The sequence below is a fragment of the Manacus vitellinus genome, unplaced genomic scaffold (assembly GCF_001715985.3).
Source record: "Manacus vitellinus isolate BGI_N305 unplaced genomic scaffold, ASM171598v3 scaffold_5_pilon, whole genome shotgun sequence".
Classification (NCBI taxonomy): Eukaryota; Metazoa; Chordata; class Aves; order Passeriformes; family Pipridae; genus Manacus; species Manacus vitellinus.
The window spans coordinates 20340025-20366793 of NW_021940682.1; the positions used below are offsets into that span (position 1 = coordinate 20340025).

The window sequence follows — 26769 nt, forward strand, 5'->3', positions numbered from 1 at the left end:
CCCAGGAAGGCACAGTAAGCGTCTCTGCATAGACATTATGGAGGGAGATGCAATGGAAAGCTGTTTCCTCTCTTCTGCTGAAGCTGCTTAGAAACCTAACGTTGTTTGTACCTGTTACCGAATTATTCATAAACAGAAAATGTATAAGCAGCTGCAGAACCAGGACTCCTTTCTTCTGCTCTCTGCTTAAATAGCTTTGGTGTCATTAGCACTGGCTTTCTTTTGTGTATTCTCATTCGCTCTTTCCCTCTTGCTCTTTGGACAAGTAGATCTTCCATTCCCTTGAGTGCAGGAGGCCAGCCTCACTGGAGGGATGGAATAGGTTTTCAGTAAAGGATTTAATTACAGCTGTGTGGGATGAAAATAATTGAGATCTCAGCCCCCCTTCATTGTTTTTGGGTTTTTTTAGTTATGTGTTTGTTTTGGTTTGGGGTTTTTTTGTTTTGGTTGTTTTTTTTTTTTTCCTGAGGACTTCTCATCTCCTTTTATGGGCTATTGTGCAACAGCTGTAGAGTATTAGCTATGCTTATGAATTAATTTAACTGCTGATGTTGTGGCAACTGAAAGTTTAGCTGCATTCCGAATCATACTATCTCAGAATCATAGTGGTACTTCAGTGTTTGTTTCTGTTTGACTTCCCTGAACACATGCACAAAAGCCAGCTACTGATTTCAGGTTTCTCTGGGATTAAATTAAACTTGAGTAATTCAGATTTGTCCTCTGAAATTTAGGAGGTTGAAGTCAACCAGCTTCCATCTCAGCTCACGTGTGTCACCTTAGCACACCTGACAATAGTAGTTACCAATCAGTTTTCTGCTACTGCAGCTGCTGTAAAGAGAAGGGAAATTGGGTCATGAAGCCTCAGGTGGGCTCCTTCCCAGGGGACCAAGTAAGCTGTTTTGAGAAGAGCTTCTTGACAGCTCCCAGGCTGGGACAGGATTCAGTGGAGCTGCAGGATCCTCAGCCAGGTTCTGGAAGAGCCTTGGGGAGGGCAGAGGGTTTTCTGAAGATTGCTGCTCTTCACGAAGATGTGGAGTGATGGAGGAGTAAGGACGCCTCTGCAGGGCCATCGGCTGTGGAGGGGAGTGGTTTCTAAACAAGTTTTATTTCTCTGATCTAGTTACTTGGAGAGTCTTCTATTTGAAAAGGTGAGTGTTCAGATTTTTATTCTAATCAAGTTTGGCCTTTTTTTGGTTTCTTAAAGTTTTAAAAAGCCTTTTGCTTTCTTAGAGAAGATTGCTCTAGAAGGAACTCTATGTGAATCCACTCATGGCATGGCTGATGTAGTGTTTGAAAACAAAAGGGAAAGGAGCTCATGCTTCATTTAAAGCAAAATAAAAAAAAGTTTTTGGTTGGTTTTTTTTCCATTAAAAATAAAAACTTCTCTGAGGTGAATGTAGCCATTACTCTAAAAGCCAGGGTTTGTAAATAAAACAAAAGTCTTAACCCTCTCACCTTAGAGAAATTGGGATCTAAGAGGTGCTGAAATTAAAGCAAGTTGTGCTTTTACTGTCTTTGGACAATAGAGAGTGGCTCTCTTCATGGTGGAGAGGCAGCTGTGTTTCTCTGCTTACATGTTAATTCTTTCCCTTCTGCTTGGCTTTGGCCTAACCAGTGTTACAGAAACTGAGAAAGCTGGAGTTCCAGCTGTTTGAACTTTCCAGAGCTTGTTACCTTCTTTGGTTATGTTCTTATTTCCAGTGTTCTTCACTGTTCTTATTTCCACTACTGTAAGGCCACTTTTTTATGCTATTACTTTTTGTGCACATGACCCTATTTACGTTGCTTGGGGCTATGTCAAAATCTAATCAAAAAGAATTCTACTAAGCAGGCAAAGTTTTTGAAAGTCTTAGTATTAATCCTCACTGAACTGTAATCTGCCGTTTGGGTAAACAGAAATAAAATAGTCCATTCTTCCCATTATGAATATGACAGGTTGTGTCCCAAACAGCCCTTACTCTCCTGTATTGTAGGAATGAGAGGCTTTTCTTTAAACTCTATGAGAGCACAGCTGAGGAAACTGTTCTGGTCATGTAGTGGTATAATTCACCAAGCTTGGCTTTGTTCTGAGTTGTCTTTCTTGCTTTGGGAAAAGTGATAGAACCTGAGCAGTCTCTGAAGCACACAGCAGCCAGAGCAAACGATGGTAACAGAATCACCTTTTTTCAGTAAGTTTGGGTAGGCTTTGAAGATGAATTCCTAATCAGCTGCAGGTGAAAGCATCCAGTGCTTGTGTGTGCTTTGTCTTTGGCTCTTAATATAGATCAGCTGTTTTGTGTCTGTTTCCCTGCCAGTATTGTGGGTAAGTATACATTTGCCAAGACTAAAAGCCTCTCACAACTGAGTCCCTGTCTTTGTCTCGTACATATCTGGTAGAATTTTCAATAGCATAAAACAAAGTTAGGAGTAGAAGTCCCACAGGTGTCCAAATTTTCAAGGGTTGCACTCTTACAAGGATGGCACGCTGCTGGCCTGTTGTAAACCTTACCTTACCACACCACACCTAGTGTGAGACATTTGTGGAGGTTTTCTGGAAAGAACTCTGCATTTTTAAAAGTAAGTATTTAAGACTTATGTTGAACTTACGATTTCCTCCTCAGAACTAGCCTCCAGCAGGTAAGTGTGTTGGTCTGGAAGTGGGGCCTGACAAAGAATAAAAATAGAGAATTATTTTAAGCCCACGGTCTTGTATGATGACAGCAAGGTTAAAGTCCTTCACAATCTCTCGTTCATTCCCCCTCCTAATAATAGCTGTATTGATCTAATAATTGTAACACTCACACCTGATAGAATTTCATTTTAGGTTTGCTTTTGGACAGTTGCATAATTACCAAGCAAATATTTTCAGACACAAATTGAATTCCTTTTTTCTTTTTGTTTTCTTTGGGTCTGGTTTTTTTTTTTTATTTCTTCTCCATCTTACCTATTAACTTGACAAATACTGTAGCTGACAGAGCTGGAAAACATTCCAGAGCATTTTGTCATGCTGCTAGTTTTCTTGTGGTCTCTTACAGCTCATCTTTGCTTCTTTGCTTTCAGTACCACACAAAAAAATTGAAGTATGAAATTTTCATATGAAGAAATGCATGACATTATCCAGGGGACCATGGCCAACCATCAAACTTAATATATGGCACTTTCAAATCATACATTAAAAAAAAAACCCAACCAATAACCTGCACAGCATTCTGAAACTGCATGCTGTTTTATGCCATTTCCAGTTTCAATTTCTTGGATGTCTATTTTATCACAGACTGTATTTGGGTTTTGGGATTTGTTATTTAATCATGAGTAACAGCAAGCTAAACAAATACATTGTTGACTGTAGAAATTAAATCAGGGAGATTTCAGTTCCCGGAAACTCCTTAGTCCTTCAGTGTGATATTGATGAAAGCAGTTGCTGCAGTTTGGTTTTGTGTGTGTTGCAACATGTGCTATTGTGGTTACTATTGGTATCAGAAAGAAATTGTTTAAGCAACTTCAGAAACCCAAGAAAATGCAGATGCAGAATAACTGCCAGAACTGAGAATCAGTCACTGTGCTGGAAAAAAAGTGCCACTATTGCATAAATTAATTTCTAATTATTAGGTCTTGGTTTTCCATTAGGTCTTGGTCTTCCATTGAGGTAGCCTGTGTACAAAAGCACATGAAAATAATGTAGATATTTTTATGAAAAGAACAGTAATGAAATTGAAGTTCATATTTTCATGTTTTTCTGTTTGTATAAACATTATTGTGAACGTAGTGCAAGGGAAGTTTTAAGGGGGAAAAATACAGAAATTTTAGCACACTGCTTTTTGGCCTGCTAGTTTTAACTAAATTTTTGAATTTGCGTTCTTTTTTTTTTTCCTCATATATTATTTCTGTGATGCAAGCAGAATATTTGGGTTTTTAAATAGTATCAATGTTTGTACTTATTGTGAGCATCCTGAATACCTGAATATCTTGACTAAAAACTCTGCACAAGTTTAGAATAAAAACCTCTTTCAACAGTAATAATATAAAGAAACAATTGATATTCCAAGGAGACAGGAAAAAAACAGGAATAGTCTCAATTCATTACTCTTACAATGAGATCTCTGTAGCAGTTTCAGCAGATTAGAGACCTGGCCTTTATAGTGTTTTGCAATACTTTCAGCAAATGATTGCCTTGCAGCAGTGTTTATGAATAATTACAAGGTAATTATATTGTAATATGAAAAATTAGAAAGGCTTTAATGAAAAATGAAGTAGCAAATGTTTTTAGATTGGAATAAACCCCCTTAATTCAGCCATTTAAGCGTTTGTGTATCTTTAAATTGCAGAATATATGGAAACAGGAAATGCAAGTATTTCAGAGGAACGTCCACTGGAATGCGCAGAACGTCAGTCTTGCATTTTGTCCCCAGAAGTTCCTCCATCTCCAAAGGCTAAAAGTAAATACATGTACTCTGTGAATGCAAAAGCTGTACCGCACTTCTCTTTAGTATTAAAATTATATTACTAAAACATTGATACAGACATGCAAAATGAAAAAATAAGGAAGTTACTGATATCAAGGAGCTTTTTTCTAGCATCAGTTAGCTATCTTGACTACATACACTGTAATCCATGTCATATAGAAGAGCAAGGAATTGTATCCTCAGAAAGGACAAGTCACTGATGAATGTGTTGCATTATTTGATCTTAAATCTTTTTAATTTATCTGACGTTACACATTTCATACTCAAGTAAAACAAAAATGCTAAATATATCAGAAGTACTCTGCAGGCATTGTTCACATTTGGGTTAAAAATGGAATTTACTTCATCTTTCCCAGTGAGTACATCTTCCAATGGTGTTACATTTGGAAGCCTCTTTCAAAGATCACGTGTACTGTTCTTCCATTCATCTTCTCACACAGCTTTTGTACACTGTGGTGATCACTGTTGTCTGCACGTGCTTTCGTTTTATGTTCTGATTCACCATTTACACTCGCATCCACTAAAATAGGGCATTTTCTGAGTGTACTGTCATCCTGCTCTTTCATGAAAATCATCCTCTTGTAGAACCAAACCTGACTTCTGTCCTCAGTGATCATCCAGAGTGAATGTAATTGACTGCTGGCAAATAACTAAACCTCTCTTTGTTTTTGTTGTGTGAGTTGTGGTGATGTTTTGTTGTTCTTCTTCTAGGTTCTTATTTTTTTTAAACATGTTTGCAGGGAGAGTTTTCCTTCATGAGAAAGCTAAACTTCCTGCTGTGTGTCACATTGTGATCTTCATGATTCTTCATTCATGAGAAAACTAAGCTTCCTGCTGCATGTCAGATTATGGTCTTCATGGTGATAGTGAACAAATACTATAGTTCCAGCCATATTTCCCATTGGGGTACTTAACAGATATGTGGTATATGAAGATAAATAGTTGCTTTGAGATTAGTTCAACTGCCATATGCAATAGGAGTGTTTGTCCTGAAATAAAGTAGTAAATATTTTTAAAATATGTTTTACTTCTTAATGATAAGGTCATGATCTCACATTCTTTATATCCACTTTCGAATTATAAATAATGTAAAACGTGCTAGCTGGGTTTTGCTTGTCTATTGTGTAATCTGATACTAAAGGAAAGAAATTGTACTTGATTGTGTTTCCCATCCATCTGCCTGCCATTCTCTTACAATCTAATTTCAAATAATTTAAACCAAATTTGGAAGAGGAATGGCAGTATCAATTACTTTCTGTGACTTTCATGAAAGTAAGTAGCTAGATAGAGGAGAGAGACCTTAATAAGTACCTACACTGAAAGAAATAGGCAAAATGTGTCTATTATGTATTCATTCTGGCAGCAATCAGCCAGTCAGTTAGTGCACTCTCACTCACAGGTCAGTCCAGTTTTGTCACACAGAATTCATTCTTGCCCAGTAAGAAGTACTGCAGGCCATATGTAGGAAAACATGGGATTGGGAACATGAACATAATTCTGTAGGAAGCAGTAGTTCTGTTTCTGTATAGGGCACTGTATCATGATTTTAGAGTAGATTTTAATATTTAGGTATTTTACTTCCAATTTTTAGTTATTATAATATTGATCTGGATTAATTTCAATTTTCTAATTAAAAAGCAGACTATAAATAAATTTGATTATATTTTTGCTGAATTTACTTGTTTTTTGCGAAGCTACCATTGAATAAGAGTAATGAGTTTTGAATGCAAAATTTCTGTTAATTAGATATTAAAAGGCAATTAAATGCTTTTAATTAACAACTGTTCTTGGCTCAGAAAATTTCGGTTATAACTGGCCATTGGTATAATTTTAAAAATATTTTTTGAGTATTTTTGTTAACTAAGCATAGCGAACAGTAAATATGAAGAAAAACAAACAAAAAAAAAGCTCTAGACCAACCAGATACAGTCTCATCAGGGGATTCTTTAGTTATGTGGATATATTTGTCTGTTTTATGTATACTGAGCTTAATATGCTCACTCTCTTTTTTCTTTTCAGCATTTTATTTCCAAAGATGGAGTAACATGGAACTGTCTGTATTTTATCAAGTCTAACTGCTGTAGTTTCCAACAGTATAACATTATAACTGTTGGAAACTGAGTCAAGAGAAGGGGTTTCCTATTTGCTCCTGGAAAAACTTGGTTTTCACTTGTATTTTCATTGCTTTTACTAAAGGTAGCTGTGTAACACACATGCAGTAGATAATCAGAACATAATGCAGTTCATAATGAGTAGCTTTTTAGTCTGTGGAGGTCTTGCTGCTGACAGTGGACTATTTGCAGAATAGTTAGCACTCAGTGTGAGTCTAATACTTACTACTACTACTACTGTTTCTAATAGTGGCCCTCAGTTAGTGTAGACATATAAAGCCCATTGCCTTACTATTCTTTTAGATTTCCTAACTAAAGATATTGGATAAAAAAAGGAGAAACCGTGAAACACAATGCAGAATGCACTAAACATAGGTTTCTGGTAGGCTGCTGCAGGGGGCATGTTACAAACGTGTGGGTTTGTCCAGTATATCCTTCCAAGATTCCATTTAATCCTAGGAAAGTGAGCAAGAATTGTTTATTCTTGCTTATTATTTATTAGCTACTTGGATGGGACTGATGTGCATTCTTAGAAACTGAGTTCCAACCTAGTCACAGTTTATGGAACCTATGTAGTGTATTGATTGATTACAGCAGCAGAGGTGAACCTGATGCAGAATATGGGACGTTGGTTTTCTGTGTTTGTAGAAACTTTGGATTCCTGGATTAATTTTACATTCTTGGATAGTTGCTATTTCTAGACAATTTTCAGGATTAGAAAACAGAGAAAGGGTAAGTATATATTGTAGTTCATTCTAATTAAATGCAAGGTATAGGGCAATGCAGAAGTATGTAGATTGCCTCTAGCAAATTCCAACTCTGGAGTGAGATGCCATTATTTTTGAGAGAAGAATTGTGCATGAAGATTATTGTCTAGAAGATAAGGCATGGAAATAACAGATAATAAATTTAAGGAATGTGTATTTCCGTTTTAGACATTAATTGCACCTGGTATTCTAATTACTGACTAATGGTGTGTCTGTTTTTAAAGGTGAAGCTGTGACTGGAGAATTATCAAAGCTCTTAGATGAAATCAAATTGTGCCAAGAAAAGGAATACTCTTTTGAAGATCTGTCTCATACAATATCAGACCATTATCTGGATAATTTTAGTAAAGTATCAGAGGAAGAACTTATGACCAGTGGAAACCAAACCAAGCTTAATGTAGTAAGTAAGATTGGATACAAAGACAATATATTCAGTTACATCTGCTTTATTTATGATGCAGTCAAGAAAAAAATAGTGCAAGAGTGAGAATAGTACAAGGTTAACATTATAATAGAAAAAATAATATAGAATGTGCTTCTTACAGATTTAGACTGTAATGTTCCCCTTATTTTACAAAGATATTGCTTACCACACCTCAGAATATGTTTTTATGACACCACTAATATGACTAATCATTTGGGTTACTTGTTTCGAGCATGGGGAGGACATGGAAGGGTGTTTTTTGAAAAATAAATGGAAATCAGTATGCTCAATACTGTATTGAATACTAAATGTTTGCAGAATCTGATCAGATGTGCCCCCAAAAGAAGCAGCTTAGCATCTTCAGTTGTTATTCTTATATATTTTGTTACTATATAGGTTTCTCAGTAGTCTAATGATATTGAAGACTGAGTCTCTAATACTGAAAATTGTTGTGGTTGTGATACTTCAGTGATTTTCAAATACAATGAATAAAGTGCTCTGGCATGCATTTTTTTCTTACTGTAATAAGCCTTTTTTTTTTTTAATTGAATTCTCTTCCTCAATAAGAAAATGGGATTGCCCAGGAAATAAAGGAAAGAACAGAGGAAGAATGCTAAACATTAAATTTCAATTAGTGTTGTTTGTAAATTAAGAAAAATTATGCTCTCCTATGTGAGGAAAACCATGGCAAGTTAGGGACTTCATGTTCTGGAGCATTTATTACAGTATATGTAGAAAAAATGAGATGTACAGAGGTGGTTAGCTGCCCTGAGAGGCAGTAGATACTTTTGTAAAGCCCTTCTAGATGTTTGAATGTTTAGATATATAACTCATATTAAACTCAGTTTGAACAAGGTACTAATCCTATTTAAACATTTTAGACACTCTTATAGTGTCTCTCTGAATTTAGGTGCTAGCTGCTATTTAAATCTGCTCAGCTGCTGTTTTGCAGAAAATGTATTCCATATAAATCTGTCTACTCTGACTGAAATTTTTACAGACCTAAATGAAATACAATGTGAATAGAAAGTATTCAGACACTAAATCTGTAATTTATATGCAGCAGGGATATACAAAGGTAAATTAGACAATACATTTTTTTGAGATTTCATCTATTTTATGTTGAACTAGATGTGAAAACAAATCTTCAAAATTGGGGACTGTTTAAAGCATTTTATGGGCTCTCCTCCTAATGCATCCAGCTTTTCTTTCTAAGAAAACTGTAATCAGGATGATGGGTGCATACTCCCAACATGAAGTCAGGATGAAGGGCAGAACATATTTTCCCTTACAGTAAACCCAATTATACAGGCCTATATGGAGAGGACTCTTTGTTGTCATGTGGGATTTTCCTGTTTGTTCTAAAGCACCCACTTAATTTTTAAGTGTATTTTGGGTGACTCAGTCTGTTCAGTTGCCTGTTGGCTGCCTTGCATCAAAAAATGGAAGACACAATGTCTTTTAATTTTGGGGAAGTGCTGCCTTCCCTTGATGTTTAGGCTCCCTGTGTAGTGCAGGGGTAATACAAAAACCTACATGCACTTTAAGGAACCATGAAAGAGTAGTTGGGAAGAAACACTAAGAGATATGTTTAGCTCTAAAAATGGTTGCAAAGGTGAATGCTGCCAAACTACTCAGCGGGCGGGACCAGCAAGCATGGTCGTGGAAGACATGTGACTGTATGGTGATAATACATAAATATTCATTTAGGTTTCTTCAATAAGAACATGAAGATATGAAGAGAAAGAAGTGGAGATGTATATAGATGTGGGGAGTCAGAAATAGATTTCTTGGATATGTATTAAAGAAGAGAAAGATTCTTGCAGCTTATTCTGACTTTAGTTTTCTCCTCCATGGGAATCTTCTGTAAAAATCTCAGTAGGTAAAGTGGGTTTTTCTCTGATGTCTGCATTTGTCCAGCTTGCATTTGTTTCTGCTGCACATGCCAAGACCCTATGGGAGGGGCCTCACAGGAGTGTGGTAATGCTGGAGCACAGACTCTTTTTGCCTGCAGGACCAATTGTTGCCTTTCTCTGTTACCAGCTCCAACACAGGGCTGAGAACTGCACCTGGTGTGCCTCCATGAGCGAGCAGTTACTTCAGGTTCAAATCAGCAGTTTTTCCCCAACTTTCATTGCTGGCTGTGCCAGCATCTGCTCTGAAGAGGTGTAGAAATCAAGTCCCTGCTGATAATGTGTTAATAATGCCATGTCCTGAACATGTTGGTTCCAGAGATGATGACTGGTGCAGGCTTTTCACCTTCTTGTAGTCCAGTGGTCTGAAGAGGTTCCAAACCCCAAGCCATAGCACTTCATGACCTCAGGGAGATTCTGCAAAGGAACTGGCTACTAGGAGACATATGTACTTTTTGCATCGTGCTATTGTTCAGAGAAGTAGGAAGCCAAGACTGTGGAATTTTTGATCAGAATAGAAACTTGGGGAGTTGGAGCAATGAGCATCAGGAGCCAGCTCCTGAGCATAGCATGGGCTTGGGAAAGAGAAGGCAACAGGAAGCAGAGTGTATTTTAAAGCATTTTTTTATAGCAATTGGCTCTTTTGAAAGGGTCAAAACCACCTGTGGTACTGCTCTGGCTAAATAAGATTTATGTCGGTTTAGGACTGCAGAAAGTAGTGTCTGTCTATCCACGATCCATAGCCTGGAATTCTCTCCTGAATCTCAAGTGCCAAACTCTTTTGTTTGAAAGAGCAGGGCTCACTGTTTTTGTTTAGTGTAAGGGTAGGGGGGATGCCTGCTTTTTAATGCAATAACTTGACAGTAAGAGGCTTCATCTGGAAGAGTAGCATTCAGTTCTTTCCATGGCATAAGAGTGAGCTTTAACATTGGTTTTATAGTCTCCCAAATAAAGTACTGATTATCAGGCTATGATCCCATCTAGTATTCTTTCTGAACTGTATAACCACTGGAAAAGTACCAGTGCAATCCAGAGAGCAGGACTTTGGATGCCTTATACATAGGCAAAGTCTTTACCTTTTCTGGTCTCAGGTGTCTTGCATTGTTTGTTGCTCAGTGATACGGCACTTGTAGAATACTACCTTTTGTTTTGAGGAAGCTGTGGTTGGAAGTTTTTAGGTCAAGGACAGAATTGAATCCATTCTTCTGTTTGCTGTGTTATCAGAAAATTAGTTATCCAACCACACAGCAAGTTGTTCTGGAATGATTGGAATAAGGGACTACTTTTCATCAAATTTGCATCGAAAACATTACGTGTTTTTATTACTTTATATGTTTCTATTGACCAGGTGTCTGATGTGTGACATAAGGCATTAAAACCTTAGAGATTTATGTGCTCACAGTATTTTAAAGTCAAATAGGAAGCAGAGTTTACACAGCTCTGAGGTTAGGTGAAAAATTAAAAAAGTTAAAACAACTTTGGGTTTAGCCTCCTGAGTTCCACATTACTAGTCAGATCTGACTCCTAAGTTTCCTTAGGACATGGAAGAGCTGAATAGGAAAAGTGAAAGTCAGGATCTTACGAACTGGGAGAAGGAGATTACAGTGGAGCGGTAAGTAGAAGTAAGGAGAGTAACAGGAGACACCACAGTGAAGACATGAATAGAAACAGATCTGGAGATTAAAAAAAGTACCCACAGGACACTTCCATTCCAAAAATTGAAGGAAAACTGTGAAAACATTTGGGTTATGGAAAAGAAGATTGTGTTAACTTCCTGAATGGGGAGAATGTTTAATGGAGAGGGAAAACTGTGAATGCTTGTTTGCTGAATAGCACAAAGGTAGATGAGAGTAAGTTAATGTTATCTTTTATTTGAAGAGTACGTTATAAAGAATAAACTAAAGGAAGTCAAGTTAAAGCTGCACTGGAAAATTATAATTTTGGTATTTTCTTTCTCAACTCTGGCTGTGTTTAAATGTACTTCTGATGTGCTGTCATGGAAAATATGAATTCCATGTTTACTAGTACATACCAGGCAACAACTCCCTGTTCATTGTCTCCATGAAATTAAAGGTCAGATTGGACATAGTTTTGTGATTCTGCTTCAGAGAGCTCAAAAAGACTTACGTACACCTAGGCATCATTTTAGTTGGAATTCCTAGTTTTTCTCAAAGATGTGCAGGCTGGGTGGGTTTTGACGGTGGCTTTACAGATTTTTACTCCCAATTCCTGTCTCTGTTTTTTCCTATTTCGGTCATTGTGACTTGAATACACTCTTTAGTACCCCTATGAATGCAAAGACATGGAAAGCCCTGACAGTTGCTGCACAGGCAAACTGGGAAAGCTTTATACTTTTGTATTGCTCAGTACTGACATACTACAGTTGTATGTTTGCTAAATACAAATCTTCCAGAAAAAAATAGAATTTAATTTGTTCAGCAAGTCAGAAAAGGAGCTGTGCTTCAAAACACATTCCAGAAAACATGAGTGGGAAAAAGATACAGGAAAATCCTTGGTTTTATCAGTTCAGTTAACTAAGGTGTTTCCTTTTCAAGCTGAGTTAAGTATGATTGCTAGCAAAATCAGTTTTGACAATAAATTATAGCAGTTTTAGTTTTTTAAAAAAAGTTTAATTAAAAAAAATATTTATTTTCCAATAGATGGCAGTCTGGTTCAGTCGTTTCAAGAACAAAAGCAGCCATCTTATATAAGGGTTTTCCAACTTTTTTTCATTGCTGTGTAAAAATCATGTGTTTTAACACGGTTAATAGTACAAACCGCTTCAAAATGAACACCTGTAATTTCTCTAGGAGAAAAAATTGTAGAACATCATGACATCCATTTAAACTACAAACTAAAACATCAGAGCTAAATTTAGAGGTGTATCATAGCAAAGAGGTTACACGTCAAGTGTGTATTCAAACAATCTCTGTGAATTGAACAGCAAGCAAGAAAATTTAAATAGGTATAACTTGCAAAGCAGGGATCCAGAAAAATTAAGTGTGTCAGAAAAAAGAACAGAAGAATGTCGAAGTGTATATTATGAGAATTCTGAGCTCTGGCAAGTAAATTGCTTTAAATTCCTCTGTCATTGGAATACTAAGATCATTCATTACCAGTTTCTTGTCAGGTGTGACATTCCTGTGTATGTATTCATGTGAGAACAAATTATTCTAAATCTGATATTAAACAAAGAAATATGCTGTCTTTATTGCAATGTATTTGCAGATTGTGTATGTTAAAAAAAAAACAGAAAAGAGAAGTATGGGCTTTTTGTACTTGCAAGAAAAAAATCTTGTGGATATCAGAGAATATGTTGCTTTTTATTTACTTTGCTGATTGCAAAGCAAAAAATAGGGTATTAAGAACTTCTGCACTTCCATATTTGTGTGTGTGTGTGTGTGTATATTTGCCAGATGTACATGTTGGATACAATAAATCTTAATCTTTTTCTTTCATAAACTTGATCTTTTATTTTCATAATACTTTCTTAAAATTGACTCTTAAAAAAGCGTCATCTTACTTTGTGTTCAGAAATTTATTCCAGTCCCTACTTTGAAAACTATTGAGGTTTTTTCCATGCATTAACCATATTCTCCATATTTTTTGAGAAGTCTTGAGATTTTTTTTGAACTAAAACTAATTTTAAAATCTGCCACTTCAATAAAACTGAAGCTCCAAATTGAAGTATTTTCTTCAGAACAGTCCCTTTAATCTTGTGTAGTTGGTGGTTGCTTGCAATGTTTGCTTTTACATTTATGCTGTTGTGTTCAGAAGCATAATACAGAAATTTATGTTATTGATTTGCAAGTACAAATGCAATATCTTACTGTCTTTGGATTCGTGATGTGAGGTTAGATTAAAGAAACAGTTCCAGAACACTTTTGTGTTCTTAACAGCAGAGTATATGTTAAAGAATTTTACTTAATTACCTGGAATGAATACTGAGAATCTGAAGTTATAAGGTGGCCCTATTTTTTTTTTTTTAAACTGAAGATAGTAAAAACATGTAGTGACTACACTACAGAGATATTTCACAGAAGTGGCAGTAGTATATCTGATTAAATTTGATGTGGTTATATAATAGATAATAAAGGCTGGCAGCAGTAATTTAAATTTAAACATGTGGAAAGGTTCTGTGTAGTCTCAGGAAAAAGACTTGGATTTCATCACAAGCATATAAATGTCACTTTCTGCTCACTTCTGTCATCCAGAAAGGGAAGTTGATACTTGTACGCATTAAGAGAGAGTGGAAAAAAATATAGTTAAAAATATAGTAGCATTGTTGAAAACAGTAATGGTACGTATTCAAAGAGAAGATTCACTTTTCACTCTCGTGTCAGAATATCAAGAAGATGAAGCAATATAAAGGCAATAAAATATGATCGTGTTTGGTTTATATCTAATGGGAGATTTGAAAGTGTAGAGTTACATGGTTTTGAAAGAAGTGGGTAAAGAATAGATACATTAGAGGTTGATAAAATGCATGGTTGCTCAGAAGTCAGTTATTCCGATTATTTTTCTCTAAGGAAAAGAACAATTATTTTTGCTAAAAAGCTTTACAAAATAATAATCACTGAAGAATACTGAGGTAAACAATTTAGTAGCATTATTCAAGAACGCTGTTTTGGTTTTTACTTTTAATATAACAAATAAATAATTAGACTGAAATCTAATGGCTAAGAATAACCAAACATGCTGAAGTAAAATAATTACTGTCTTGGATCCACGTGGTAGCCTTTAAAAATATCACACACTTGCATACATGCATTATTGAGGGAGTGATACGAAATTTCACATGATGATGATAAGCAAGAAGTATATACAATTGCTTACTAATGAGGATACATTAAAAACACATTCAAGAACAATTTTGGTTACTTATTCATTAAGGAATAGTAAAATAATCAGACCTAATTGTTTGGGGCTCCATGAACAGAAGCAGATAAATTTTAATTATTTAATATAGTAATACTTGCTCAATTTAATAATAAAGCTTCACTGTATTTTGCAGGTATTTATGATGTGTTAAAAAAGGGAAGAGAGTTGTACTGAGACACAGCGTTTGCAACATTGTTGCTTTACTGAATTCCCTTTTTATAATGGAGTTAAATAATTTCTGTACTGTCAAATTTTGATGTTGCAAGAATTTTGTATTAAGTTGCTCTTTTGCACCCAGTCCAGTAAAGAGTCTTATTTTGCAAGCATATACTGACTCTTATTTCTATAGGAAGTAAAGATATGAAGGCCATCTCTCCCAGGATATGTAAACATTACTTTTTAAAATTCCCTTGTTGCAAAGGTCTACCCACTCTCTGAAGATAAGATTATATAACTTCAAAAATTGTTTTTAAAAGCTACCACCCAACTAAAAGCCATCTGTTAGTCCCAATTTCTAATACACGCAGTGGTATTTCCCGCTGAGAAGAACTGGTGTTGCTGTTATTTTTTTTCATTAGGTATTTATAATGTGACATCCAGTACCAAACATCCACTTGGTCAATATAGAATGATATATTTTCTGAAAGCTACTTTACAAAATGCTTTCTAAATTCTATTTAAACATGAGGTGGTTACTACAGAGAAGCAGAGGGGAACATACCAACTTGATATAAGATTTTGTCCCCTCTTTTGGGTAGGTTACCTAGCTGAGAGGACTTCAAACGTTTTTAATGTATGCTTTCCTAATCTGTGTTCTATAGCTATTAAGAAAGCTTATTTTCTGTATCTGTATGTTGTGTTATGCTTCAGCACAGTGTTGTAAAAATTTCTGTGTTAGAGGGGTCCTGATAGTAGCTATGTGGCACTCTAAGCAGAATAATTTGCCTGGTATCATGCTTCACAGCCGAGTAAATTAGCCTGCAGCTCCCTGCTGCTGCGATTTCTGGTAGACGGATTGCTAGACAATGCTCCAGTGTGCTGCAGAGACCTACCCTGTGAGAAAGTCAGCACTTACTTCAGAATATAAAATCTCAAAACATGACAGCACTTAGTGTAATTTAAACTACGTGGAGTTAAGTATAACTAGGGGAAGGTGCTGGCCAAGCCACTAGTTAATCTGATCCACACTAAAAAGTACCTACTCCTTTTTCCGCTATAATGATTTTCTGGAATATTTAACCAGTCTGTGCAATTATGTCTGTGTGTGGCAAATTCCTTGACTATCAGGTACTTGCAGGAAAACAGCTTACAGACAAATGCATCTCTCTGAATGCTGTTATGTGTTTAGCTTGCGTTGGTGAATCGTAAATGAATCTAATCCTTTTGCTCCACTCTGTCACATTGTTTACCACCATGACCCTGTATTGCTAGGTTTTGCAGAACAGGTGCTGTATATACAGGCATTTTCTTTTATTTGCTGAGTACATGCTTCCATTTATTCTTGTATAGTAAAATCTGACAGAGTAGAAAAGAAAAAATACTTTGTGCGCACCCATCCATAACTTGTAATACTTCAGGCTTGTTCTTTCTTAAAGCTTTCTTTTTCCTAAGTAAGTAATCTTAGCATTGTCAAGTTTATTTTGTATGTAAATCTTGCCATGCTGCCAACCACTTCTGCTTGCCCTGCTGCAGACTCTTTCATCTCAGCTAAATCTTCTACATAAGGATCTTGGATATGGGTGTAGAATTTTTTCCATATAAAGTAATTAAAATATAAGCTTTTCAGATCAAAGGGCTTGTTTGTCTTTATGGTTATAAAGCTGTGTGTAAATGTGGGGTGCTCTGGAAATGATGAGTAATATTTTGTCTACTCAAAAATTCTGTTGGATGGCTATGTTTTATTAAAGTGACTACAGTAGTTTTTTGGTTTTTTTTTCACAAGGACATTTTTAGTTCAATACTGAGCACATGTGTAATTTGAACACTAATCTCTGTTTCATTATACTTAGAGGAATACCAAAGAAATCTACCAATATCAATAGGTTTAGCCAAGATCTGAGGACTCTCTCAGAACTGATCCTAAAATCAACTTCCCAATATGAAGTATATGTACTTTAATTAAGTATCTTTTTTGCGTGTGTTATTCAGTGATTTAGAGAACCTTCTTTTTCATCCATATTATTTCATTATTTTGTTCTTAACATCCTTGAAGCTTCCTGTGACATTGTGAACACTGTTGCCAGGCATGCACGGCAGAACACCTGTCTCTTCCCTCAGTGCCCATCCTCCTGGGAGTATGCAGTAGTGTACAGCACAATGTCCATTTTTAAACTGCAGTCTCCAGCTTCATTTGGGATCTTCTGAGAGAGTTTCAGTCACTTTCAGAGACCAGAATAAAGAGACAATATCATGAGATTTCCACCCAAACTGGTGATTTCAATATTAACATCAATTCTCTTGTTGTCATATTATAAAACGAAATCATCAGGAAGACTGAGGAGTTTTTCTATTACTAAGTTATCAGTCACCAGAGGTGCTTCCCTTGTGCCTTGACCCTTCCTAGAGGTCTGGGAAAAAAATTGGTCATGGACTCCTGCCCTGCGTTTCCCTTGGGTTTCTCCTCTCCTCAAACTGTTTGCTAGTGCTCCAGTCAGAATAAGAATTTCAACTTCTTTTTCACAAGAGAACAAAAAGTTCTTTTCATCCTCATCTTGCTTGGTTTTCTCAAAATACATTTTCTCCCTATTTGATGAGGGCATCACCAATAGGGGTGCTGATACTCCAAAGGTGGGATCCAGCTGCCTTAACATTAAGTATGTTGTATCACTGTGGATGCAGGAGATGCCTTGCTACATAGGACTAACGTGGGCTTAGTCATACCTTCAGGAGCAGTGATTAAGGGCCAACTGCTACCCTGTAGTTTCTGAAATGATGCTGGATGGCTGTGCTTGGCAGCTGAATCACTAGTAGTTGCCCTCCTGTAGTTGCATAAGCATATGCATCTAGTGCTGTTCTGGTCGGTCAGCAGCCAAGACATCTACATGGGGCTGGCAGATGTGACAAAGGACTTGGAAAGTCACAGTGTTCTGGGGTGGCAGTTAAAAGCTAGGCAGGGTGCCCAAAGTTGGACCTCAGCGCAAAGGCAGCTTAATCAAGATCCAAATACCCCTCCAGTAGATTAGGAGTTTTAACATTAAGGATTGAGAATTGTTTGTGGTCTTCAGTAATCTTTTTGATTTATCACATTTGAGCAATAGAGTATGTAACAATGTGTGAAGTCTAGAAGGAGTATGAAGGAATTCACCAATGTTTTTGTATAGTTAGATTTTAATTTCTGCAAATGTATTTTTGCTCTCTTGCAAAGTTAATTTTGATAGATTGTAAGAAGACTGAGCTTGAATATGTGGGAGATTTGTTTTTCACAGTCATATGTAGATATTTACCTGAGGGAAAAGATAACTGAGTTAATGAGGAAAGAAGAAGAAAGAATGCTTGAAAGTATACTCTTTTCTATCCTGAAATCTAAACAAGGAATACATAATTCCAGAACTGTTTAGGTTTTGATATTTCTCCATGTTTAAGAGATAGAAATTTCTGCAAGATTTGTAGAACTCTGTCACTATTGTCAGCTGGTACCAGTGCAGGTTTGATTGTGTTTTGCAATACATAGTGAGCTCAGAATAAATGAGTGTTCTACCTACATATCAGTTACAAACAGTAGAGGGAAAAAAAATTAAATATTTTTGTGTATAGCTCAAGTCAACACTGATTTCATGTCTACTCCACTAGTGTAAGAGTGAGGTCATTAAGCTTGCAACTGATAGTAAAGCCTGATGATCACCATCTGACAGGAAATACATGAGAGGAGTAAAAACCATATGGGTGCCTCTCTGAGTTGTTTTCTGTAGTGAGGGGAACAACATCATTTTATTGCAGTTGTATAAACAATTGTTTAGTAGCTGAGATTAGAACATTGGGTAGAACATTGGGTAACCACTTTGGACTAGTTGCTTAATTTCATTTTCATTCTACCCTAATGGCAACAAGCAGATCTATTTCATAATTCACATATAAAAAAGATTCAGTATTTTTGTCCTTAAGTCTTGATGTAGTTGACCATTCGTGACATAGAGTTTCATTGTATTCTGTTAACAGATTTTTTCAGTCCCCAGTAGAAAATGAATAGCAGCAAAATGTATTGAAACAGATTCCTACACCTCTATAAAATACACGACTAATTCAGAGTAAAGGGCAACTGCCTAATATAGAAAAGTTTGCCCATGGATATCAACAGTGTACTGGAAATGCACCCATTAGCTTTTATGTGACTTCACTATATGAAATCCTTTGCTTTCAATGTTATAAGTTTTTAAATTGAGATAAGAATCAGAAACCAATTTTACTTAACCATACAGGCATAGGTTTTTACACCAGTTTCTTTTCCAGAGAAATGTGAGAGTTGAATGAGTTACACAATTTTTGATAATCTATTTTCATTTCTCTTCTCTTGGCATCTCTACTCCCTAAACTTAATATAAATTTCAGTTTAGTGCCATGAGGGAAAATCTCAGAAGAGGCTCTTCAATTTTATTTGCTTCAGTGGTTATTTGAGATTAACCAGTTTCCATTAATAATACTGTGATTATTTCTGTTGATATTGGTGCTCTGCCCAATGTCTCTGAAATATGGACTGTTCACAGCCTACAGAGAAGCAGCTTCAGCACTGCCTGTCAAAGTTAGACAAAAATCATATTAAAACATAGTTTTTTTATTGCTATCCTAGTCTTTTAGTTATTAATAGTTACTTACTTATGGGTATTGGAATATTTACTACCTTACCCTTATCTCTGTCCAAAATGGTATTTCCTTTAAGGAATCTCAATAATTTTAACAGATCATGATCACTTACTGATACTTCATAAGAAATACAATGTTACACAGGAGTTATAGATGAAAGCATATTACTGACTGACTTGTTTATCTGTATTTTACAGGACCTTTGAGACACTATATGATGACTGGCTGAAGAAAGAATTTAAATATTAGCTCTTCAGCTACTTAGAAGTGTGTCTGGAAAACAACATAAAGCTGTGCTTGTGTTGTGGTGGATCTGTACATTCTATGTTGAATCTACCACAGGCAAAAAGAACAGTACAGATGAACTAGCACAGGAAAAGCAGCTACTGTCCTAAATCTTCTGGTAGTACTGGTTATTGAGATGACTGCAGTGACGTCACTGGTTTAATTATATAAGACAGGAAAAAGCAGCAGCTTGCAGTATGTGAGTTTCACACTGGCAGATTTTCCTACCAGCCATAGCAAAACCGTTGCCTTCCTAGTGAAGATGATTTTGAATGCTGCTTCCACCTACTATGTGTATCAAGAGCTGTTGTCCAGTTGATATTCTGCGTCTCTTACGGGAAGTGGGTGTGTGTGATCTGTGTGGTCCTTTTTTAATACCTCTAGAGGAGCCTGAGCTCTTGCTTGTGCTACTGAGAACAAAAGGTAGATTACCCTTTGACTGATCTTTTCCAGTTAGGCCTTCAACTTCTATAGCCTGTCAAGAGATTTCAAGTGTCAGCTATTCTACTGTACTGTGTTTATATTATGTTTAGCATTTGGGTGACAATACGGCAAACCACTAGTAATTTGTTCCTGATGGATCTGTAAAGGTTCTACTGCAAATGTTCTTCAAGGCCATTTTGATTATCCACTCTTAACCAGCATTCATCTTCAGATGACTCACTCAGTGCTGTATATAGTTCTTCTTTAGATTGGATTTGTCTGTTCAGGTATGATACAAGCCAGCAGCAACTTAATGGAATAATAACTGCATTTTCAGTAAATGCTTTTACTGAGAATAGGAATGCTAAATAAAAAACTGCACTGGAGAAGTTATAAAGTGGTGACTTCTGCCTACTCACTTACCACCTGATTTTCCCCCTACTTTAATTTCTCTTCCTTCTGCTCTATTTCATGACAAATAATGTAATTTCTATAGGTTTCATCATACTGCCACCTACTTATCCACCCTCTCTTTCACAACTTTAAAAAAGGAAAAAATACATGTTTAACAGCTGATTTGCGTAGCAGTTACATTGCACTGAGTTTTTCAAATGTTATATGACAACATTCAGATAGTATAGGGCTGTTAAATGCAGAGATACCTCTGTAGTTATTCTCTAAGCAGTATTTTCTTTCTGAGACATTTAAAGCCAAAAATGCTGATCATTACTTTAAATTATACTTTTTTCCTTTATGCAAAAGCAAATATGCTGAAGCTTTTAATTCTATTTAATATTTCTGAAATTATTAACACTTGATTTTGCTTTTCTGTAGGCTCCCATGCCTTTCATTGTCAGTTTGTTCTTTTTCAACTGCTACGTGAGCTTTTCAGTGAGTCACATTTTGGAATGAGTCATGTGCATATTGTTTCAGGGAGACACATAAGCCTGTCATTAACATGAGAAATCCTGTTAACTTAATTGGAGCTATTTATGTGCTTAAACTTCAAGATTAGTAAAAAAAAAAAAAAAAAATTAACAAATTCCTGCCTTTTTGCACCACCTATGCTTGTGTATACTCTTCCTGCATACCAACTTAGGTCAAATCTACAATGCCTGTGGGATGGAAAGGCATCCCTAGAAACACATTCTGTAGCACAGTGTCCTTGCACTCCATATGACTTGCCGAGTAGAATTGTCTTGATGCTTTCTGCTTCATGTGCTAAGTTGTTTTTCTTGGTAAAGTAAAGCATTTGCAGTGCTTTGATACTAATCATTTAAAATTGATACTAAGTGTGCAATAGTCTGATTTATTAGTGTTAAGTACATGCTCAAAGTTAGACAAATGTTTAAAATGGAAGTTCACTTTATTTTACCGGATGTTAAGAGAAAGAAATTAATTTGGCAGTTCAATCCTGTTGCAAACACAGATACTAGAGTGGAGTAAGTTATGGAAGTGCCTGTATTTCCATGCATTAAAGAGAAGTAGTTTAGTCCATAGATTAAACAAATACCTTGTAACAAATGCTTACTTTGAAACAGTTGAAAGTAGTTTGAATGATACCCTAAGTGCTTTTTCGATTCAGGACAGTGCATGTTGTAGCTTCAGGCAGCTAATACTTCATGCTGTTAATTTCACACTGAAAAAAGTGCGCAGTATTTGCTTCCCAAGATACTTAAAAATGAAAATTCTGTAGGCTCCAACTACTTCATAATTCTTAAAAAATACTATAGTTAGATTATAACTACTAAAACCACTTAGTCATCCATTCTCTGCAATTTTTCAGTTTATTGAATCCTTGAATTTTCTGTCATTTGAAAATCTTCACCTAGGTGGCAAAATTAAACAGGAGTTAGAAAAGAGTAAAGAATGTTACTGAAATACACTGAAGTGTCTTTTGTTTTGCACTTAAGGTATACTCACAAAGTATTAGATAATGAAATATGAGAGTCCTGGTAGTGGCTTTTATGTGTAGATGAAATACTCTTGTTATGAAGATCACGACACTGTTCAAAAGCTTTTATGTTTAGTGAAAAAGTAATTAGTGAAAATTAACCCTTTTATTAGTAAGTGACTATCCATTGATGGGTCATTTTTTCTTTTATGGTTATTTAGCAGATCAAAAGCTATCTTAGACTTGAAAAATAAAATTCCTTTATCAGCAGAAGAAAAGGTATCTTTCTCAGTTTATGATTAATTTATAGCCTGTTAGGTTCTTAAATCCTAAACTTTTGTTTTATGTATGTTTGCATCCTTTTATGAGAGTAGTGCAAAGATTATTAATTGTCATTATTTATGTTACATGCAAGAATGAATTAAAAAAATGGAATACATTACCCTGCTTTCAATACACATTCAGATGTACTCATTTTATAATCTAATTTTTACTTAAAATTTTGACCTTATTCAGTTTGCATTGTACTTGCCATCTGATTCAGGATGTATTTCCTGTATGCTGTCAGATCACTCTCTGGAGACAGAGTGATTAATTTCTTGGGTGCTCATCATGATAGGTGTCAGTAGCACTTGCCCACTGAGGGGCAGCAACTACACATTTGTGTAGTTTCCATCATGTATGTGAATGACTCATGTTTGCCTACAGTTAATACAGTTTACACAGAGTCAATTACCTTGACTCTACTGACTTCATGTTACAGGAATTTCTTCCCAGAATCAGGCATCACTGTTCTTGAGTTCAAAGTGTGTGACTTCTTCAGATGAGGTGGGTTTTTTTGGAACCCCAGTCAGAAAATACTCTCACATGCATCTGGGCAGATGTGCAGTGGTGTAGAGATCAAGATTCTGCATGTCTGAAACTGCTAGAGCTTGGACTTTCAGAGCACTTAGGCTCATATGTGACTGAAAATGGTCACAAAATCTCTCAAGGTGATTCCTGCTGTAGCCTGGCATGTCTGCAAACTTGCCTTCATCATTTTAATATAGCCAGCAGACACGGAATTGAAATGTAGAGACCATCTTGGAGAAGTTTAAATGACATGCCCGGCATCCCACAGGGATTATGACGGGCAGGTACAGAGTACATATCTCCAACATTGAGCTGCTTTAAGTACAAGACTAACCTTGTCCTCCTGATAACTCCCTGATAGAATACGGGAGGTACAGTGAAACTCTAGCCAGGTGTAAACTAAGAACATGTTTGTGGAAGAATGGCAGCAGATGAGCAGTGTAAGGTGAAGGGCAAGATAATGAGGATGGGAAACAGAAGAACACTAAGCAGGGAGAAGGCCACCTTGGGGGATGTGGAAAAGGTGTGCCCAGGCCACCAAAACATTTCAGTGTTGTTTGTCTGTGAGACACAGGATGTAGTCGCAAATGAGGCTCCTCCTTGTCAGGATCCTTACTGAATTTCAGAAGGGCACTTTTGCTTAATGCAGGGATCCTGTTGTGGAAAAATAGTATCCGATGGTGTTATACTTCATACCCAAATGATGTGTTGTTTTCTCTTCTGCGTACCTCAGGCATTTTCCCCTGGGAGCAGCCTGGGCAGCAGCAGGGGGAGCACTGAGAGCACAGAACCCTGTCCCGGCTCCCCTGTCCCTGGCTTTGCTGCCACAGCTGCTGAAAACAGCTGCTGCAGAGATCAACCTGTTCATTCTAATTTATAGAAGACATTCAGGAGCAGTTTCCCACTCCATTAGTTCTTAGCATAATGTCGAAATAGAATACGAGACAACAAATTTAATTTTTTACTTTTGTTTCATGACATAGGTAGGGTCCTTTGGGCCCAGCAAAGGAGGAGTAGAGGCATACCTGTGTTAGGATCATAGTAAAAACATGCATGGCCCTATGTCTGGGAAATTATTTCTTCAGAAGAAACCTGCTGACCTCGTTGTTACACACTGAATGCTAGCATTTGGCTTATCAAATGTCTGGTTGCTTTCTGTCTTCTGTAAGTGGAAGGATTCTGATTTTGTCTTTGCTACTCCATTTCAAAATCTTGTTTTCTTAATATGCAATATGCTACAAGATAAAAATAAGTTAATGTCCAGGACTATAATGCAATAGCAAATGGTAAATGTCCTATTGTTTTGTACCTTCAGTAGTTTGCTGATGCTGTCTTGCTCTAGTGGATACTGTCTGAGAGGTTATGTGCAATACTTCTACAAATGGACGATAATATGAAAAAAGCAGAGATACAAGAAGTAAAGATTTTGATGTTTGGTTTTAAGTTTCATTAGACACAGGAAAGTCTCCTCTGTATCCTGAAACAAGGGAATTGAGTCTGGTTTTGCCTAGCAGTGGCTGCTTACAAATGTCAAGGCAGAAAGCAGACCAGTTTTCACTAAAAGCTGAGAAAAACAGGGACTGAAAGGAAAGAAGAGGTTTTTTATCACTTACTGTATTCCTAGAGAAAACTTGTCTAGATAATAAGGTCACATGGTAGACAGGAAGTAGTTGATATCTGTAAAAAGAGATCAGAACTTTATGTATGTTTTATACATGGTGTACAACTGCCTGAGCTGTGAACTTGGTAGCTGTGAGTAATGGTTAAGATTAAAACTGCTCTCTCCTTCTCTTCTTGTTGACTTTTAAGAGTGAAACAGACTTTTTCTGCTTTTTCTGTCTGTATTCATCATTCTCTCTGTTGATAAATATTGGCTTGCTCTCTTAGATGAGGAGAGAGATGTCAAGTTACTGTGATAGCGAATCTGATGTACATACATATTCTGAGAGAATAAATAGCCTCTTTATAGAATAAAGAGTCCTTCAGTCTAAAGTATCCTACAAGGCAGATTTTGTCTTTTATGTAGATGGGGACATGAAGAGGAAGGCTTCCATACCTAAATTTTCAAATTAATCTAAATGGTCATGAGTTATGAAAATGAGAGGTAATGTGTCAGACCCAGTAGAGTCTGAAGAAAATTTGCCATTAATTGTAGTGGTCCAATGTCCTTACACTACATCTTTCTACTCTTTCACTGCTATATCATTATTATTACTCTTTCTCGTATACATAGAGAAATTACTTTGTTAGCCTCTTACTACTATAAGGAATGTTTAATACTTAATTCAGTGTTTCAGTAAAAACTAAAACTTTTAATAAAGCTTTTATTCCCTATTAATATCTTGCAGTTTCTCTACTAATTTTTCCTTTAGCATATCATATCTAATATCATGTAGGGTTTTCTGTCTGTTTTGTTTGAGGATATATGGTGCTTATAGTCATGTCTCTTCTAACTCAGGCAGAAGTGGCCTTTTGGAAGGTTAGTATTGCAGTTTATATCGACTTTGCCATTTCATAATGTCTAATTCAATTAATTGAGCAATTGTGATTTAGGGGGCATTTTCTAACTACGTTAACTTTTGCTTTTTTCCCCCTCAAAACAGGCATAAATAAAAGGTTCTCATTTGTGTCTATTTTTCTTTAGTTGGCAGAAGTATCTTCCTCTCTATTTATTTATTTATTTTCCGAGAAGTGGGCATAAATAACTTTGGTTTCACTAAAACTCTCCCTTCAGGGCTATTTCAAGGCTTCCCAGCAGCACACACAGAATTAGATTTTCATGTTCAAAGGATCTCTAAGGAGGCAAAATTAAATTATGCAACAGAACAGAAAAATTAGGGAGTTCTGGGAAAGGAATGAAGACCGTGAGAGGATAACAGAAAACAGAGTGGTCTGGGTTTGGAGTTTTATGGGTTTGTGTGACAGTCTGAGGTCTGTGAGTTGATTTGTAGATCTTTCTGTATCTCGTTTTTCTCCTCCTAACGCATTCCTCTCCCCAGGCTGTGCAAACCTGGTCTTATGAAATTTGGGGGACTTGTGCTTCCTATTTCTCATACAGCTGTTAACTCTTTCCCTGCTCTTTGCAAATGCAGCTCTCTTTCCCCGCAGTAAATCCAATGTATCTCTTTGTGCCTGTTTTCTGGGAAGAACAGGGCTTCTCATAGTGGGGGTGGGTGAGAAAATGATAGCAATAACTGTTTCTTGACCCTTCACATAGGTTTTCCCTAATGGTTCCTTTTTAGTGCTTTATCAGTAGCAGAAATCTGAGCAAGACGAAAATTCAGTATAAGTAATTCAGTATAAGAGCTAACCCTACTCTGCAGTAGTCTGTAAATTAGCCTGTATCATGTTCATACCTTGATTGTCTACTGGCACGGGAGTACCAGTTAGTTTATTCCAATAGTGTGTGTAATGAACTCTGACACTGACTGATCTTTTTTTGAGTGATCAGGAGATCTGACTGTATAATATTTCCTACTTCTCTTTCATATCAACATTAAATTTCTGTGATTCTCAGTCTATCTTAGGCTATTTATATAGAATGCATCTAATGGAAATAATAGAACTCTCATTCTGCTTGTGTATTTTTCCCCTATCATTCAGTAATTATTTGGTATGGGTTTTTTTCACTCTATTCCTGAAATGGCTAAATACTCATATGTTCTCCCTTCAGTGATTCAAATATATTGAATTTCATTATTCATCTTCCTTTAGTTGTGTTGAAAAATTCTTACTGATGAGTGTGTAATTTTTTCCTTTAGAAGGTACACTGACGTTTTTCTGTGACTTTTGTCTTCATTCAGTTTCATTGGCTTGTAAGGTCACAGCTAATATTTATTACCTACTTTCCTGTGCCGAGCACTGCTGCAGTTCTTTGCTTTTTGCTCCAGGGGGCAAGAAGTGCTTTATTCTCTGGTACAGCAATTCTGAGATTTAAAATATAAACGTAGAGCAGCCACCATGAAAGATGGCGTCATAAA

At 36.3% G+C, this 26769-nt stretch overlaps 1 protein-coding gene across 2 annotated transcripts in view; it reads left to right on the top strand.

Annotated features, from left to right (window-relative positions):
• ANKS1B (ankyrin repeat and sterile alpha motif domain containing 1B) overlaps window positions 1-26769 on the top strand; it is a 414231-nt gene that overhangs the window by 68879 nt on the left and 318583 nt on the right. The window contains exons 7-8 of one of the 2 annotated variants that reach the window (XM_018080496.2): window positions 4305-4415; window positions 7545-7724. In XM_018080496.2, coding sequence (XP_017935985.1) covers window positions 4305-4415; window positions 7545-7724 — 291 coding nt within the window. The remainder of the gene's footprint in view (window positions 1-4304; window positions 4416-7544; window positions 7725-26769) is intronic. The other variant, XM_018080497.2, reaches the window with a different exon arrangement.